General features: G+C 37.4%; 1 protein-coding gene across 1 annotated transcript in view; it reads right to left on the bottom strand.

The window, feature by feature from the left end:
* The window catches only part of ACOX3 (acyl-CoA oxidase 3, pristanoyl), a 31,884-nt gene that overhangs the window by 9,259 nt on the left and 2,831 nt on the right, over positions 1-19,794 (bottom strand). The window contains exons 3-12 of the mRNA XM_058803164.1: positions 18,443-18,676; positions 17,370-17,441; positions 16,539-16,628; positions 15,940-16,083; positions 14,991-15,079; positions 5,280-5,376; positions 4,691-4,873; positions 3,275-3,397; positions 1,517-1,637; positions 930-1,049 (exon numbers count right to left, since the gene is read on the bottom strand). Of these exons, the coding sequence (XP_058659147.1) occupies positions 930-1,049; positions 1,517-1,637; positions 3,275-3,397; positions 4,691-4,873; positions 5,280-5,376; positions 14,991-15,079; positions 15,940-16,083; positions 16,539-16,628; positions 17,370-17,441; positions 18,443-18,676 (1,273 nt within the window). The remainder of the gene's footprint in view (positions 1-929; positions 1,050-1,516; positions 1,638-3,274; positions 3,398-4,690; positions 4,874-5,279; positions 5,377-14,990; positions 15,080-15,939; positions 16,084-16,538; positions 16,629-17,369; positions 17,442-18,442; positions 18,677-19,794) is intronic.

The raw sequence follows: 19,794 nt of genomic DNA, 5'->3' as shown, positions 1-19,794 counted from the left end.
GAACTAAAAGCCTATTACAAAGCCATGCATACACTTGACAGGCCAAATGCAATTAGACCATAATACTTATTTTATTATGGCCTGGTCCAGCCAAAAGAGGACTGGTAGACAACTGTGGAAAAACCTGACATCACTGCCTGTAATTATTCTCCATAAGATTCAACTCCAACTGCTGAGCTCTCCAGCTCTGTAAGATGCTAGTGAAACTCACTGCTGGAAAACTGAAACAAAATCTAGAGAACTCCAAGATGTGGTGATGGACATTGCTACCAAGTCAGGTGATATGAACTGTTCCAAGTACAATAAACAGACTTATGATGACTTTACCAATACAGAGTCACAGAATCATAGAATGGTTTGGGCTGGAAGGAACCTTCAACATCATCTTGTTCTAACCCTCCCATCCTGGACAAGGGCACTAGATCAGGTTGCTCCAAGCCCTATCCAGCCTGGCCTTGAGCAGTTCCAGGGATGGGCATCCACAACTGCTCTAATCAACTTGTGCCAGTGTCTCATCACCCTTGCAGAGAAGAATTTCTTCCTAACATCTAATCTGAATCTCTCATCTTCTAGTTTAAAACCAAAGGCCATGATTCTCTGCCCATGTAGATAGACAGCTCTTCAGATCAGGATGCAGTGCTGAGGTAATTCAGTTGAACTAAACTGCACTTCTCAGGGAGTAAGATATGGCTTAACCTGATTAGGGATGGCAAAACATCTAGTTAGCTGCTGCAAGACAGGAGAAAGAATATTTCTTGCAGCAAATATTTCTGTATTGTGAATGTACCATATGATGGGAGTCTGAAGCACATTATTTATGTTCCACAAAATTATTAAATGACTGTAAATTGCTTTCAGTATGAAAATACCTCCTAATTCCATTAGCCACACACTGTTAGGTGCACTAAGATTCCACAATGAAAATATACCTCTTATGCAATTCATCCAGCTCATTAAGTAGTTGCTGGTTTGCTGAAGCAGGACATTGTTATCTCCCTCATATGTGCAGTTTGGATCATTGTCATTTCGGATTTCACCCAGACGATTCACTTAAGAACAAGCGCACAGTTCAGTATATTGCAACATATTAGTAGAAGCTAAGAGAGATTAAATAATTATTCTGTCACAAATTCTGTCTATTCTTGTAAGTAAAACTACTGTTACAAACAGATGAGCTTGAAAATTCACTGATTACCTTGTACAGTAAAGATTTTAGAAAAGTGCTGCATTAAACTTACAAGAGAAATTTTCATCTATAAAGTCTGCATCTTTAGATTTGAAACTGAGACTGAATTACTTGTACAGTATGTCTAAATGCTGATGCAGATCCTGTATGGGTTTAGGGATTTTTTTTATGACTTCAAGTATGAAATAACATTTAAAAATATGTATATGAGGATAAAATACTTTCTAAACACATTGCTAAAATTCAGAAATCACAGCACAACAGCAGTCAAAGAACACATCAAAATAACCATTCTCTTTCTGATCAGTGCATGCAGTGTCTGTAACTTACTGGCAAGGTAACCATGCCCTCCACAAGCTTCTCGGCACTCCTGGGCTGCCTGCTGAGCAGTCCAAGATGCCAGCGATTTGCTGGCAGCAGATAAAGCATGAATCTCACGTCCCAAATCAGCCTTTGTGAAAAACAAATTATAAATGAGGAATAACTTTCATAGAAATTAAGCTGGTGACCAGCTAAAGCCATAGATGCATGTACTGCTTTATAATGAACAATAACTGGCAATACAGACAAAAAAGTCTCTGAGATCTATGTAAGTGCAAAGCATATTCTTTGGTGACACGGAAAAACCCTGCCACAACTGAGGAACCTTCAGCACCAACTTTCCTACATGAGACAGCAATAATTTGTGTCAGGTAATGGGCACATGGGTGCATCTTAGCTCAGCTGTACCAGCAGGCACAGCACTGAGTGAGTTAATTCACCACCTGCCAAGCTTTCCCTCCCAAACACGGAGAAGCAGGTCGTTGAGGGCGGCCTGTCCGGAAAAAGCTTCTATTCCCTCTGTGACATAAGCAGTATCTCTCTCCCTAGCCAACAATAGGATAGTTATAAAGTTTATTGCCTTACACAGTTCTCACTGATCTTTTAAGCATCAGTTTTGCAAAGAGGAGGAAAATTTTTATGTACACCCTCAGAGACTCCAGAGAATCATAATGGCCTGAATTTACACTAACTCTGTTGACCTTCTTTTGAAAATGCATTTGGAATTCTGGTTTCTGGACATAGGGGCTTGATACAACCAAAGCTTATTTAAGAGCACCTCCCTGATTGATGTTGTGTGTTTTAAGATCTCCTGTAGAACAAAAGGAATTCATAAGAAGTACATTCTTAAAAATCTTAACAGCAAGATTCTTTCCTATCATGACTTTTTCCTGATAGCCACTGTTTCCCCTAAGATTAGTGACTGCACTGCAGACATCCAGAGATGAAGTATCAGGTAAAAACCCGATATCAAACCCGAGTCAAATAGATTCTTCTGTGTTTTGTGGAAAGAGGAGAAATTAAAATACTCTACACTACCATTAGTACAAATTATTTAGTGAGCTTTAGCTGAAAAAAGCTTGAGGACTTAAAAAAGACTTGAGCAATACACAGCAGTACGTAGGCCTTAAAATGTTTTATTACCAAAAATTATAAAAATATATAAAATTTATATGCTGTAAAAACACAATACTGCAGTTAATTTGATAAGAATCAGTCCTTGCACAGAGACTCATAGATTAAACTATTTCTTCTGTAAAGGGATGACTTCCAGTGGGCTGACTGTGGATGAAAAATTCAGTACTAAGGCTCAGAAGTCAACTTTTTTTCACTAAAAATATTTATTTTAATGCATGAATTTGAATTTCAAACTCAAGTCTGTGCAGAGTTTGACTCAGAGAGTCTGTGCAGGAATTAAGATATTTTCAGAAATTTTCACTTTGATATATGCTCCCTGTATAATAATTTACAACAGTTATAAGCAGAATTTACAACATCATAATATATTTATGATAAAAAATTCTGCAAGAGAACACAACCTTCAATCCCACAGAAATCAATAAAATGTTAATCACTCCATCAAAACTAATCTGAATGCTTTTCTAATGCAACTTCAATCAGTACTTTACATGCCCTATATTTGTGACACATTGCTCTATCATTCCTGATCACAAGAAAGCATAAGACTTCTAAATTGGTCTTCCACTGAACAATTCCCAGATTATTATAGTAAGAACTCAGTGAAGAGGAAATATGTAAACATCTCACCTGTCTCTGATTCCTGTTCTTTGCCAAAACACCTGCAAAAAACTCTACAAAGTTCCCAAACAGGGACTTTGAGAAATAATCTAAGGCATATGCAGCAGCCAGATAAGGTAAAAGACGCCATTGCTAGAAAAAAAAAAGAATTAAATTGATTTGATTACAAATTGATATATGTTTTTAATAGTTATTATATTGAACCAACTCGTTAATTTTTACTGTGTTCTAAATGGAAATCTGCTTAATAGAGAAGAGAACAACAACCACCTAAAATATAATTTAATTACATTTAATTATGTTATAGGTGGTTATTGTTCTCTTTATACAAGTTATATTGTTTTAGTTCTCACATTTCATGAATTTGTGATAAGCATTCTTTTAAACCAGGGAAAAAGTTCACTGAAGCTTTGGGGACCAAAGACATACTCTTGCCATGTGTTTATATAATGTCTGGCATGTCAGGGTCAGTCATGATTCATAAGTTTCCTCAGTACAAACATACAGAGGTTGTAACCATTTCATGGGGCTCATGAAGGAAAAGAAAAGCTGCTTGAAAGTCTTTGCTGTAAAGGAAGAAGGGAATGAGAGTTTCAGCAAGTGGAACACACAGAACAAGCCAAAACTGGGAGAAACTGAGAGACTCAAAGAACAGTGGAAAGCAGACCCTGGCTTTTCCAGAAATAGTGGAAGGAAGGCACCTTCCACCAGTTTTCAGAAATTCAAAGAAATGTTTCAACATTGCAAGATAAGTGTTGACCTGGAAAAAGGCACCCACACTGCAAGGACCAACTGGGCAGGTTTGTTTTCGCTATTTTTTATATAATATCCTCTGTCATTCAGCAGATCTGAGGTTTCCCAGTTATTCTACATACAGTTGTTTTATTTTTTTCAGAGCAAAAAGTGTTTCTCATTAGCATCAACTGCAGGTAAACCTTGGTTATAATCCTCTTAAATCACTATTAGCTTGAGAATTTTCCACAATGAATGTTATTGAGTTCTATACTTTTAAAGCACACAGGCTACAAATGAGAAACAGCATAGAAACAAAAGAAGCACAGATATTTTGAAACAAATGCTACTTTCTACTTTCTACATCTGCAGTACTTTTGCATGTGTATGTAAGACAGCCTTTCTCTTACAAGGTTACTACTTTAGAAGACAAATGCTTCCAGCTACTTCAGAGAAAACATGAATTTATTTTTTTTGGTTTTGCTCTTCCAGAACTTGTTCTAAAAGCCTGGTCATGCCAGGAGAAGGTTTTGAGCTGGAATGAACCCCCACAGCTGTACTGGAATGATGCTTCAGGTGACACAGAGACAACTTTAATTTCACTAACTTCAGAGTCCGTACTGTGATCTGCAGTAGCTCTGAATGTGAGTCTCATTACATAGAAGTCTGTAGATAGAATTCCAAAGTGTTTACCTGTGTTTGGTATTCAAGGACAGGTATTTCTTCATCCTCAGTGGGTCCAAACTGACGGCGAGCTGCTGAGAAGCGAATGGCTATTGCCAAGGCAAGCTTTAAGTTGGTTGTGGAAAGTCCTGTGATCATAATTCTGCCACTGGACAAGGATCCCAGAGCTGCACTGAAACGTTCTTTAACCTCCTGAATGAATAGAAGGCACAGAATGAATGCTGAGGCTAACATTTCATTTTACCCCCACAAAGATGCAACTTGGTAACATGAGAAGAAGCAATTTTGTCAATTTTGTCTCCTGACTCGTTCAGATGAGGCATTCAGGTGAGACTCAGAATAGTCTTGCCTGAACACAGTCAAACTCTAAACTCTTTGGGATCAGTGGGGTCATGCAGAAACCACAAAGTTCAGTAAGGTCAGCAAGGTGAGTTGAGACATCTCTGAAATTAAATTAAAAAAACAACATTCATACCTCATGTGAAATTGCCAACAGCCTTCTTAAGTTCAGGTCTTCCTAACATAAGAGGCCCATTGCACAGTTTCTCAACCTACTTATACCTTTGTATATTTAATGAAACAAGATCTTGTTTCATACCTTGATAGAACTTGAGTACTTCCCCTCAGCTGTGACATCTCCAGCTATATTCAGGATGTTTTCTTTTGGTATCCTGACATTGTGGAACATGGCAAATCTGTTTAAACAAATACACAAACAGTATAAAATCTATGTCTACATAGTCTGAGGTGTTTGTATTACAGAAAAAAGGTCACAAGAAAGAGGGGATTGCAAAATTATCTCAGGCATATCAGTGAACTGAAAACAGAGCCCATCAGGCCAAATAGGCAATTTTAGGGAAGTATGCCTGGGACAAAAAAGACTTTCAGACTCAGAGCAGTACAATAAATTCAAGAAGAGAAATTATTTGTTATAACTCTTCTGACTTTTGATCTTTTGTTTTAAAAAGATGATGATTACAAAACCAACAAAACCCCCTTCATTGACTGTAGGAGACCATTTCAGCAGCTTTGTAAGGAAAGAAGTAAAAAAGAATGGAAGGATAAGTAATGTATTCTGGTTGAGGGAAGGCACAAGTAAAGTTACTTATCAGAGACCTTGTACACAGGCAGTTTGACAGGTACTTTCACTGACACCTCAGAAAGCTGAACTGAATTCTCAGGCTGCATGACTTAGGTTGGCTAGGTTGGAATCTCAGCAGTTAAAAGGCTTGGGAAGATGCACCACTTCCTTCTGCCACCTAGAACAGGACTGGGCCATTCTCATTCCAAATAATTCCCTGCCTCAAACAACTCTGCAGAACTGTATTCTTAACTGAGGTGTTGTTTATTCCAGTCTGGAGACTGCTTTGGAATAGAGACACTATATATTTTTATGAGTCTAAAATATAGACCAGTGAGGATCACTCATTCTACTGCAATACAAATAAGGACATAGCTGAAATAGTGCTCTGAGAAGGAACTGAAAGGAAAATTTTCCTTTGTTTAAACTCAAGTTAGGAATTCTATTCCCTGAAATGTGGTATCTTAGAAAAGGAAGAGCAGCATAACCCCTTCTAAATTGCAGCACTCTAGCAGCAATGAGGATGGAAGTTCTTAAGATAGGGAGAATGTCCTGAGTATTCATATTCTTCAGGAAGAAAGTGATTGAATTTTTTCATCCAAATGGGCAGCACAATTTGGCACAATAGCAGCGGTATCAACCCCACTCACGAATATCTCACTATCTAATAGCACTTGAAAAGCTGTATTTGTAATCAAAGAAAATTCCTTTTTCCTGCCAATAAAGGCTGATCTGTTTAATATGGCTCACAAGAGCCAGGTCTTTCACATTAATAAATTACATAAGGGCTGCATTGCTGCATGTGCTTTTAAATTATGAGTTGTTTCCAAGGAAACATATCTGAATACTGAATTTATTCAGCCTTGGAGATACAGAGTATTTTCAGACTTAGACACAGAGAAAGGTGTGCTATCCTAAGCCAAGGCAGCCAAGCACCAGCTGCCTCAACAACTCCAATAAATGCTTTGTTAAATGCCAATTTCAGTGAGACTACACTACTTAGTAATAGAAGCAAATTCAGATTTTCCAAAAATCTGATTTCCATCTATGTTAATTTTTTTTTCATATCATTGAAACTACAAAATATCTTTCCAGAAAGATCTTTTGGCGAAATTCACATTCTCTGCTCCCTAAAACCCAAAAAGAATCACAACTAAAACTGTACAACAACCAATATTTTTAAGCAATAGCATGAACCTTAGAAAGAACTTGAGCTTTTAAATTATTATTACTCATTACTTTAATTACAGAAGTGTGTGTGTGGCAAGGTTTAGGTTTCTAGTTTATACTCATTTTTCACAGTTGCTGTCCACCCACAGAATTCCAAGAAGATGCTTCCTCCTAGGATCTTACAATCCAAGCATAAGGTAGGAAGCTACAACTATGTTCAAACAGTGAAGCAGACACTAATTACTGAAGAATATTTCCCTGACAGGATGCCTGCCAGTCACAGCACACCAGCAGCTCATCATTTTTTACAAGCCATTAAGTCAAATGAGAATTTTAAAAATCAGAGTGATGAAATTAAGACAGCTCCATGGATGTTTATAAGGATCCCTCCCAAGCAGGAAGGGATGCATGGAAGGAAGCAATGAAATATTATTTTAAAAAGCTATTGAATGGGTGATAAAAACTGGAATTATAAGCCAGACTATAGGAAGAGTTGACATAACAGAGAGATGATGCAATCTTTGGGGCACATATTAGACCATATTTCAAAGGGCTCCAGTTCTTAGGCTTTCTCTCTGCAAATACATATCTGGAACATGCTTAGCCTTGATTGTGATGAATGGTAAGATTTCATGGCAGCATTCATAGAATCATTAGGCTGGAAAACACCTTCAATATCAGAGTCCAACCATTTCCCCAGCAGTACCATGTTCACCACTGAACCACGTCCCCAAGTGTGACATTCACACATCTTCTGAACCCTTCCAGGGATGATGACTCCACCTCTTTTCCCTGGGCAGCCCATCTCAATGTCTTAACACTCTTCCAGTGAAGAAATTTTTCCCAGCATCTAACCTAAACCTTGCCTGGTAGCACTTGAGGACACTTCCTTTTGTTCTGTCATTTGTTACCTGGGAGACAAGGACAATTAATAAAATGGCAAATTATCCCCTCTTACGTGTTGTGTTTTACACTGTAGTGCGTATTCACTAAGCCAAGTTGTGCAGTTGTAGAAATTTTTTTATATTGACCTGTGCTTGAGACTCAAGTGTTTATAAAAAGCAAACTGAAAGCTACTGCTTTCTAAACCTACATACCAATTGCCTACTTTCAGGAATTCCAAGCCTACTCATAATAAACATGTGACAGATGTGTGCTGAACAAAACAGCTCCCAAAATGACCTAAACGATTTTATCCACTTTCACTTGCTGTAATACAATCCCAAACAGTTAAATCTAAGGGAAGTCTTCTGTTGGAAAGAGTGAAAAACATTCAAGAAAGTTTTATTATAATCTGTCTGACACAAATATAAGGAAGCTAATTCTGTACCACATAAAAGATGACCTAAAATTATTATGATTAAAAAGTACAAGCACACCCTTCTTTAATAACTTCACCCACAGCTAGTGAACCAGAATATTGAATTTCCTCTCATTATATGGTAGCTTATTTTCTTAAAATCAAAATGAATTCAAGTAACAGGTTTTTAAAGTTTAGATTTTTTCCCTTGATATTATCCATTACAGATAATATTATATAAAAATATATGGATATACATATCAGATGGCAAAGACTTTAAGAAGCAAAGCAGAGCAGCAGAACTAGCAATTAAAAATTCAACAGCAAATTTCCATGTGTAAAGGAATAAGATATTTTGCCTATAAGCACAAGTGTTGAAAATAAAAGCAGAACCTCACAGGACTGGTGGGTTAAGTGACTTTGTGAGATTGCTGCCAACTGCTGTTATGCTCCTTCTCCAAGAACTTCGCTATTGGGAATTGTTAGACATACTGGCCAATTGGAACTTGATATTGGAACATATTAAAAATAAATAGTAAGACTTAATGAAGTCAATGATCACATTTTTAATGGTTATTAGCCTAGAAGCATGGACTTGGCTCACATCTGTCAACGCATTTAGGGGAAAAATCTCCTTAAAGAATTGAAGAAATATCTTACAATAATGGAACTGTATACACAGTCATGGGGATATCATGTACCAGCAAGTTTGGAAAATGGCTAAATTTCACACAGTGATGACAAGACCAGAGGTTTAAAAGCTGCCCTACTTAGGGCCTCTTCAGCACAGCAGATAGCGTGACTGGGATTAAGGCCTCTCAGCAAGACAGACAGCTGTCACTTTCAATAGATATCACAGGCCTCTACAGCAATGTGCAATTTTGCATCCTGTAGACACATTTTTTACCACAGATAAAAAAAACCTGTGTCACATAGATTTCAACCAAGAGCAGCTGAGCAGAGGAAAGTGCCATTCCAATAGCAGCATTCTTGTTTGGGTTCCTTGGCCAGTAGTTTAGGGAACATTTCAAACTAAGTTAATCTCACTGACTTTAAATCACGCAATAGTAATTCATCTGGTCTGCAGCAAAGCTGATAAAAGAGGAGCAGCTGGAAAAGCTACAAGCTCCTTTTGCCAGTACTAAAGTAATAAACTGTTACCTATAGTACAAATAGCTCAAACATGCTTTGGTGAACTTCAGACTCACTAAAATCCTTTTCTGCCAGCTTCTGTTACTGACTACCTTAGAGATGGTGCAATCATCTCTAATGCCAGACTTCCAGCCAGAAACAGAAACCAGGTGAATGGTATTGGAAGGCTGTGAGTCAGTTGATATCAGGGCTGTTTATGGGATACACTAAACCTTGGGAAGAGTAACATTTCAGAGGTTTGATTAAAAACTTGCAGAAGAAAAGAAAACTGCCACATATTCTAGACTGAACTCACAGAAAGGTTAGAGCTGAGAATAGTTACTCTTACAGTGAAATCGTGTGGCAGTATTTTAGTTTTATTTTCTACAATCAAGGCTGTAATGTAAGAATGCAGCCCTGTACAGTAATGCTCAATAACAATGATAAAACAACATAGTTTATAGGCCTCCTAATCCTAACCTAATGGACTTCACAGGCACACAAAGACTCACTCACTTTAAGTTCTTACAGTCCAGCTCATGTTGTGAGGAACTCTGGATGAGCAGACTCTTGCAGCTGTCAAGAGCTGACAGAGCTCTGCTAAGGAACAAAAATGGCTGGTTGAAGTTCACTGCAGATGTGAGGCTGTATTTCTGTGCATCAAAAAACAAATGTGTGACCAGATTTAAGTCTACATTTCCCCATTTTCACCCACATCAAGTGCCTTTCAGTGTGAAGCAGCTATTGCTGTAGAATTTTGAGGCACATGAACATGACAAAAATGAGGGGATAAGGCAGCACTCTGCAGCAATGTGACCACAGCCCAGTAACACTGTATATACTCACATAGTGTCCAACTCTGACTGCAGAAACGACAGGAGGAGGGCAAAGCAGGGAAATGTCAATGATTCTGCTGCAAAAAGCACAGCTTTAACTTAAACTGTAAACATGCAAGATGTGTTTGCAAAATACACAGTTTTAACTGTGAAAGTGGCACTTTTCACAAGGACTGAAGTGTTCATGGTGTATTCAGATAACGTAAATACAGGCACAAGCATTTGAACATTCTTTTTTCATCTATAGCCACTTCATTGCTATTGCTATCACAACTGTTTGATACTTGGGTGAACGGCTGTAAGTCAATAAAAATATTAAACAAGCCCAAGCTTGTTTATTTGGGAAGAAGGACTGATTTTTAGACTTGATTTCTTACATCGCTGTTCTTTTTCCTGTACCAAAACAGCCACTCCTAAGGTCTTGCAGTGAATCAAACCTGACAAATTATCTGACTGAAGACTACAAAAACTGGTAGGGTTTTTTCATTAGTTTTCATGCAGTTCCAGTTCCCCTACAGCTACATAAATGTTCATCAAGCAGAAAGAAAAAGGTAGTGTGGAAGTAGAAGCAAATAACCAAAGAAGCTGATTATGGATATCTTCACTGAACTACTGTTCCAGATTAAAAGATGAAGTTCCAAAGACTATTTAGGCTTCAACCATGTATTATAGCTCCTATCTTCCTGGTGAAATAACTGCAACAGTTGCAAAATCTAAATGAACATTAAGAGGATAAGTAGTAGAAGACAAAAAGGACTAGACTGATTGTTCTGTCCTTAAACTAGTAACAGCAGCATCATAATGTACTATTGGCAGTAATGCTGAAATAGGAATGAAGAAATAAAGTATGAATTAACCATTTAAATGCAACTGGTAAAGGTTTGGAAGTCATGTGATATATCCCATCTTTGTAAATATATAAGGAATTATAGTGAGGGCTTTCTGAGCCACCTCTTCCCAGAAGGATTCTTTTATGCGATTTATTGCTTTTCTATCAAATAAATCCCCTTTACTCATATCTTCTTGGGCATTCTGTTTTGTTTTCAGTATCCAGAACACTAAATTTGGCCTCGTTGATTGCTAGAGAATATGCTGAACATCTTAGTGTGTTGTATGCGTGTAAAGATTGATTACATTTTAATTGTACATGAAAGGCTGTTAAACAGCCAATAAACCACATCAGTTTTCCCAAGCCCCCAATTATCATTAGATCCAGTTAACAATTCTTCCTCTAGAAAGACCCTTTCCTCCCCTACAAAGGCTTAAGGTAAAATGACAATTTCATTTCTCTAGTTCTTCCCTTACAAAGGGTTTTATCTGCTTAACAGACTGCATACATGTTATCAGTGGACACAGCTGAATGAGCTCAGAACATGTTTTTCAAAGAGAGGCATGGTAAGCACTACTTCAGAAATACAATTATAGCTGATTTTCATTCTTCCCCATGCAGATACAGTTGGGCATCATTTCCATCTCTGGAGAGGGGAAAGCAGAAATTTGCTGCTTGTTATAACTGGACATGAAAATGGTTCACCACCAATTCAGTGTCATTTACTGATGTGCACTGAGTTAATGGGCAATCTGGGCAATGTTCCAGTACCCAAGGTACATCCTTCCCCACCCTGCCCCCTCAAAAAACCCCAAACAAACAAACAAAAAAAATCCACCACCAAAAAAAAAAACACATCAAAGGAAGGAAACAGAAATGCACATCAACACATAGCCCAGCTCTTGTTTTATGTGTGTGCCACCCCTCCACTCCTTATGCCTGTCACGCATTTTACTGAAAGGCTCCTGAAATCCCAAATACTCAGGGATCTTTTCAGTAGGTTTTTTTTTCCCTCAGCTACTACCATTTTGGGTCCTCAGTGAGCAGCATATTTCAAAGACTGCCAGAGCACTGGCAACGGGTGGACATTTTAATATTATAAAATAAAGACTGAAGCATTTACATCCCCTGGTGGCAGTCTGATTTAACTGCAGTAACAAAACACAAGCCCAATTTATCCTTTCCATAAGAAAAAAAAGAGTTCTATTTTTATCCCTTTATGCATTGATTACAGAAATTATTGTAAATTTCCTAGAGAAAAAAAATATTTCAAAATATTTTACAGTGTTTTTGTCTTTTTTTGTCAGGGCAGCTAAAGTTACAAAGACCTGCAAACACCATGTGATTTTTGGACATCCACATTATGAAACTATGAGAATTACTTGGAAAGATAATTTTAGAAATGGATTCACACTGCAAAAATTTCCACATTATTTCTGACATTCTTTCTCTTACTAAAAAAATTATACTCTGCATCAGCAGGAAACCAGCTTTCAGCCAAATAACCCAAGACAATAACTGTTTTTCAAAGCCAGAATGGACAACTACAATCAACTACTCTGTTTTCTTACTACTCTGTTTTCTTCAAACTTGCATTTTCTAAGGAGGCTCTGGAATTTCTTCCCCATGACCTTCATTAACATTCAAGAACTAAACTCCCTGTATCCATACTGAAAATTATTAGCATAAATTTCTTGAAGCACAGGAACAAAAGCAAACATCTGTCAGAGATGTCGGACTCTGATCTCCACTGTGACCACACATCCTGAGTGTAACTACATGGAAACAGACCTGATTTACTAAGTGCTCATGGTAGCTGAACCAGACTTCACCGACACATTCAAAATAACCTGGCAGCACACGTAGTGGAGACTTACACCAGCCTGTGCTTTCTCTGAGACAAATGAGGGTGTAAGATTGCTAAATGGACAAGGAGAATACCTTGACAAGGTGTATGTGGTGAAATATCTCCCTGTGAATCCTGGCATTTTGCAGATCATGCAACCAAGAGTTCATTTTCTAGGGTGGCATGGCTTGCTGTCTCTGCACACAAATGCAGAACTTCCTCTCCAGTCCCCATCCAGACCTTCATGTGCCTCTGAGAGCTGATATCTCCAAGCCCTGACACTTCTGACTTCTCAGTGTGTGCAGGAACGTTGCAGAACAAAACTTGGTTCCCTGGTTCTTGACAACAATGTTGGCCTGCCTGCAGTCTTAGACTTCTCCAAAAAACAAAGCAGCTAAAGTAGTTTAGGAACACAGGACACTGGAGTTTTTAGCTAAATGAGGGGTATCTATGGGTAAGCTTGGGCTCCCTCATACTTCTTTCTTAATCTGCAAGTGCTGTCTTAAGGTTTCTAATGCAGGGACTATCTTAATGCATATTTAAGAGATCTATATCCATGACTGGGGTTCTTTGGGCACTACTGTTTGAACTAATAATTTTCTTAAAACAACATATACAAAGTAAACAGGAATGCTCTATGACTGCTTGAAATGACATATGATAGATAAGGGACTTTATCTGACATTAAGATAGAGAGTCACTGGTATCTCACTTAAAGAGCATTTTATGGATTATAATTTCAAATTTTATCAGTTGTTATCTGTATTTGAATAAATACTCTATTTTTTTTCCAGTAGATAATGGAGAAAAGGATTTAAAATGATGTACATTTAAAGTCACATATCAAGCATACTCTTCATTCCTGTGCTGCACATAAATCCATATTGCAATATAAGAATGAACAGCAGAATTTAAATACTTCTATAGAAATATGAAGTTGATTAACATTTAGATTACTCAGGCCCGTGCTGCTGTGCCATCTGGTGGCTACTAGTCTGTAATGCAGAAGCAGAAAAAAAATACCCACCAAACCTTAAATATCCCTGTTTTCCAAGTCTTTCTTACAGTTTTCCTCTACAAATTAATTTTGGGTTGTTTCAGGTCTTTAAAATTTATTTCTTCCATGTCTTCAGGAAACAGAGAATCAACGATAATGAGCTAAATAACCATAAAATTCCTACAACATTCTGGAAATACAGTCAATGCCATAATATTTGAAACCAGGATACTTTCAGATGTCTATACTGTGTTTACTGCAATGATCTGTTTTGAAGGACAATAGAAAAATCTGTAACAAACTGAATCAACAGAAAGAATTAAATTTGAGGCATAAGGAAGTGAAACCTTTCTTTGCCATTTAAAGTTTATGTCTTTATACAGAGCTATGTAACTAATCTAACAGTTTAAATAACTTTTACGTAATGACTGTTGTAATGCAGAAATATACCTTTGTTTTCTCACTTATCTCCTCCTCATCAAACACCTTTGGTTATTAAAGCAGACACAGAAAGGCCTTTGGAGTCCATGACTAAGAAATGGAGCCAGGTACGATTTTATTTCAACTGTACACACACAATACAGAAGAAAATAACTAGCATTCTATTTCTTGGCTGCAATCTGGAAATCCCACGGTTTAAACAAGAGACATAGTTTCTCTCTTTAGTCTCATTTATCGTAATCTTTACTGAAAATAAACCTTATCTGGGGACCACCATTAGCCTTCCTGTGGGCTGGAAATCAACAGAAAAAATAATTAAAGTCTTACATCCAGAGCTGTGCAGAAGCTGCTAAAGTTCTTTACCCAGAACTTACTAGATTTTTTTCCATTATTATTGTTGAAGAGTCTGTAACTGCAAGACTACCTGGGGATATTCACAAAATACCAGGAGCACTTCACATTTTAAAGAGTGAGAAAGGCTGAAAGGCTGCTAATATTCAGACAGAAAATACTGAAAATCAAGATCTTTCAATCTGGGTTTTTTTTTCAGAAATATCAACAATTTTAAACCACTAGTGAACATTTCAGGAGTAAGGACAGAATAGATCCAGGGGATCTTTGCACCACTGCAGTATGACATAACCTAGAATGTTTTCTCTTTCAAATGTATTGACTTACCCGTTATCCAACCCATTCAGCCCAATTTTCTTTCCTACATCTCCTACCATCACACCTGGCATTGGTAGGAGAGTTTTTGTGTCTCGAATCTGTACAGAAGTGAAACAAAAACATTTCAGTAACAGAGTAATGAAAGCTATTGACTGAATTTTTCCAAGGTTGAAAATATTCCCAACTTGTACCCTGATATTAATGATAAAGAGACTGTTTCTTTCAAGCACATAATCCTGCATATAGCTTGTACTTATGCATCCTCTCATTCAGGACACAGATACTTTAATGAAAATTAATTTGGAATATGACATTAATTACATCACTGTTTTAAATATCACTTAACAATGATGACTGCTCTCATCAGATTACCACTGAAACCTCCTTCAGAAACAGACAAAGCAGAAACCATTGGAATTTTTATGTAACAATCAGCTCTGAAATATTACAATTCTGTAATAAACTTTGTTCAGTCTGCAGCTAGTCTAGTACATTTTACTATGTACAAGTTTTGTACTACACCAACATATTTTCTACATATTTTCTGATGCCTTTAATTCTATAAAATTATTTCTGTGGTAGAAGTTTGCAGATTTCATGTAGATCAGCATGAAGCACTGGCACACATAAATCATCTTAAGTCCTGTACAAGAGTTTCAGGACTTCATATGACACAGATGAGTTCTATCTATACAAGTACCAATATCATCTGGAGACTTTTCAGCTCTTCTATATTTTCTGAAGGTGTTGCAGAAAACTGGGAGTATAAAACCAGCTCTACAACCTTCATAAAATCAGTGAACATTTAAAAAAAGTATCCTGGTTACAATTCCAATAAAATGCAAAGGTATTAAATAAAGAATCTGCTGGTCAGGTATAAATAACAGCATAACAAGTCTTTAATTGGAACCCACTCTTCCTCAAAAGAATAAAATTATTAACAATATTTCTACCCTACCTGTACAATAAAGGGATGCAATCCTTGGCACTGTCCATCAGGAGTATAGAGCTGGGCATACAAAACTGCATGAGTGGCATGTTTCCCCAAATTACCAACCCAGAACTTTGCAGCTTCAAAATCAGGTGTATTGATGACAAATTCCTGTAATGAGCAAATAAAAAGAAAATTATATAAATAATAAAAATCAGGTCACAGATTTTTTTTTCACCACCCTGGCAATGTTCTGAAAACATCCATTAACTGCCAGGATTTATTCTATACTGCACTCCAGCACCTGAAATCTCTCTTATCATGTTCAACTTTAGAGAGAACACATGTAGTAAGGGAAAAAAATTAGAGCTCGAAAAGCTCATTATCTCATTGTAAAGACTGAAACTCAACTTTTTTAATTGCTTATTTAAGGAGTTTAAAAAAAAAGGCAGATTAATGGACTGGGAAGCATTTCCTAGATCTTAGGTTAAACTGAGCTGTGAGTTCAAGTAAAGAACTGAGAGCTGTCTCAGCTGTGAGAGCTGAAGCCTGTGCAGGGACCAACTCCTTCTCACACAGTTAGTATGGAAAGGCAGCCTGGCTGACAGTGTGCAGCAAGGACTAACCTGAGTGCTGGGATCAAACGTGGCTGTAGTCCGCAAGCCTTTGGTGTTAGATCCGTGGCTGAGTTCAGTCAGAGCAAAACAACCAAAAATCTAAATTAGGAGACAGAGGGCACAGTTCAAGACCACTTTATTACATTAATTGAAACAGCAAGACTTTCAAATGAGTTCAAATTCAGCTATTAGAGACTAACTTGGCAAAAAAACCCAAACTAAAACAAAACTGGAAGTGATAAAGAGCAACAAAAGAAGCACAAGGCTCAGTTAAAGTGCAATCAAAATATTTATCTTGCAAAATCAGAGGGTCTGGCCAGACAGTAAATGCTGCCCACATGGCCTAGACTGGAGAAAATGTTTAGGATTGGCACCTTCTGTATCAGAAAGGCTGCATTTATTCTGCAGAGTGCTTGGTCCCAAGTCCCCACGGAACTCCATGTGGTGTTTCTTTGGCATTAAGACATTTTCCATTTTATAGCATTAGAAGGGAATTTTTATGGCAACACATCAAGGTTAAGAGTATCCTAGTAGGATAGTCTTAAATGACTCTGGACAGAGCCTGAACTGGTGTAATGTTATCTATACTTCCTTTAGGGAAAAGTTCCCAAATTTTCTCTGCATGTTAACTTAGATAGTCAAAAACATATCAGGAAGTGGTTTATGAGCTAGTAGTAAGGACAGTCAGAGTTCAATGCTTGAATCTGCTCCATGGCCTTTTCTTTTGCTATTTAGAGGTACCTAGGTATGTAAAGAGATCAGAAATAACACTAAAACTGCAAATAGTGCAAACACAGCTGTAATAGTGTCCATTTCTCACAAATTATTAGAAAAAATTACCTCCATGCTATAAGCTTGTTCCAAAACGTATGCAAGTCTCTTAGAAGCACTCATAATTGAACCTGCAAATGACTGTAAAAACAGAATAATGAATTAAATCAGTGCCCTGTGATGAAAAGCACAAGTTGCACATGACTTTTAATAGTGATGTCCAATAAAGAGACCAGGGAAAGTGGGCTGCATAGTAAACTATAATTAGACTATAGCTGGGAGAGGTAAGTCAGGATTTGATCATGTCAAGGCCCTTTACAGATGACTGAACTTGTCCCAGCTCTAACTGGTTCAAGCCTTCATTGCAATTGCTTAGAAATACTTTCCATTTGTCCTTAGTGATATTCCCTTGAGCAAAGGAAAACTTAAAGACTATTTTAGTTCATTTTACTGCAAACAGATTGGGAGCTGAAAGTAGGTGCTTCAGGATCAAACAAGAATGCTGATTTGAAAGCTGCCTTCAGTTTTCCTACATAGATATTCACATAACAAAACTCTAATTCCTAGATGGTCCCCAGCTGTGTGAGTAGTAATATTAATTAATTTATTAAACTGATAATATTTGACCAGCTATGTTGAGCATTCTTTGTGAGAGACCCATCTGGGAAACAACTGATTAACAGAATTCAGCCACTGCTGCCAGTGAGAAATTTTAAACTGCTTTCCATCCCTTCTGGATTCTGCCCTTCAGTAAGACACTGGGGCTCAAGCAGGTAAGTTTCTGATACCTGCAAATCTTTAGCAAACACACAGCCACCAACAACCAAGTTCTTTGGCTACCCTAAAGAGGAAGCAGAGGAGTAAACAAAAGAAAGCATAATTTATTTTTTTTCTGTATCTCTGTCTGTACTGTTTCAACTTTACTTTCCAGGTGGGATTCCAGTGGAGACAGGGATTTAACAACAAAGATTACCCAGAGCTCTCTAACTGTTCTAAACAGTTAAAACTTAATACCATTCTTGAAAAGAAAGGATGAGGAAAAGATCAAGTTTTAATAAAATAGGCACAAAGCAACAGAATTATGGTATTAGAAGTTACTTAAATTCAAACATACACTACTATAGCCATTGAACTGTACTTACACCAGAATGTAAGAAAAACTTGAGACACAGAGACCAATCATACATTCCTATAAAGATCACCATATGAAAGAGCCTTAATGGGTCCGCCATCGCTTCTTGCTGAGTGAGGAACTCGTACTCAAAGAGCTTTTTACAGCGCAGGAAGGTCAGCTCCTGGTACCTCTCACGGCACAAATCCTCTCCAGGATGATGTGCAAAGAGAGGATCATTTTCCAGAGCAGAGAAGATTCTGTTCTTGGAGAGGAAAAAACTGACATGAGAATATTGACCTAAAACCATTAACAAAACCTGTTAACTTCCTTCAAAGTAACACTGGGTCTCAAACTACAATTGTTTGCTGCAAGGTACAAACTTAAAAAGCAAAATTTCCAGAGAATTTGGAAATATATTTAAATTATCTGTCATATATACAGCTCATGCAGCTAAATTTTATGACATCTCCTTCACCATGAAGTGATTCACTCTGAATCTACAAGAACAGTATGGTAAAACTTACTTGCTTTGTGTAGCAGCTTCACTATCTCAATACATGAAGCTGCTGGCAGAATCCAAGAGGCAAAAGTCCCTCAGTCTGAGGATAAAGGTAAAACTCCAGGGCTTACAGTCAGTTAGAAATATGCCATGATGTTAAAACCATTAGGCCACCACAATTGCTCTGCTCCCAGATGAAAGTAAAAAAAGGCTCCATTTAATGGAACCACCATATGCAGCCCTTCAATGTGGGGTTGTGCATCTTTTAACGTTGTAATTTGGATCCTTTCTGTAGTAGGTAATATATTATGGCATTATTTATCCCAGACCTGTGTCTTCAACACATCCACACCTTCTTAATTGTATTATAATTCTTAATAATTCTTAATAAGAAGGAAGAAACCCAGACTTTCTGTGCTTTCCTTTGAAAGGCAGTCATTCCCTTTCTCTGTGTAAACATCTCTACATGCCCACACAGCTTTGAAACTCCAGACACAGAACACTTCAGGTTTTATCTCTGCTGTAACAGACACCAGCCAGACAAAACCAGGCCTTTCTAATTTCTGTGATCTACCTGCTAGGATTTTTATAATTATGGTGAAGATTCAAGATTACTTAAATCTACACCACCTTCAGAAAGCTAGTTCTTTCTCCTCCTATATCTCCAAGTCATGCATTTCCACACCATCTCTTGTGCTGCTTGGTAGGATTAGCTTTCAGCAAGGTTCACATGCTAATCTCCAATTGTAATGCCACATAAACATTAATGCAAGCACAGAACATTGGATATTAGGTCAAAGTAAGACAGAAATACTGTTTGATGGTGGCTTGAACTTAGCTCTGCATAAGTGCCTTGCAAAATCACATGATCTATGATTTAA

The sequence above is a fragment of the Ammospiza caudacuta genome, chromosome 4, assembly GCF_027887145.1.
Source record: "Ammospiza caudacuta isolate bAmmCau1 chromosome 4, bAmmCau1.pri, whole genome shotgun sequence".
In the NCBI taxonomy this organism is placed as follows: domain Eukaryota; kingdom Metazoa; phylum Chordata; class Aves; order Passeriformes; family Passerellidae; genus Ammospiza; species Ammospiza caudacuta.
This window is presented reverse-complemented; position numbering and strand designations above follow the sequence as displayed.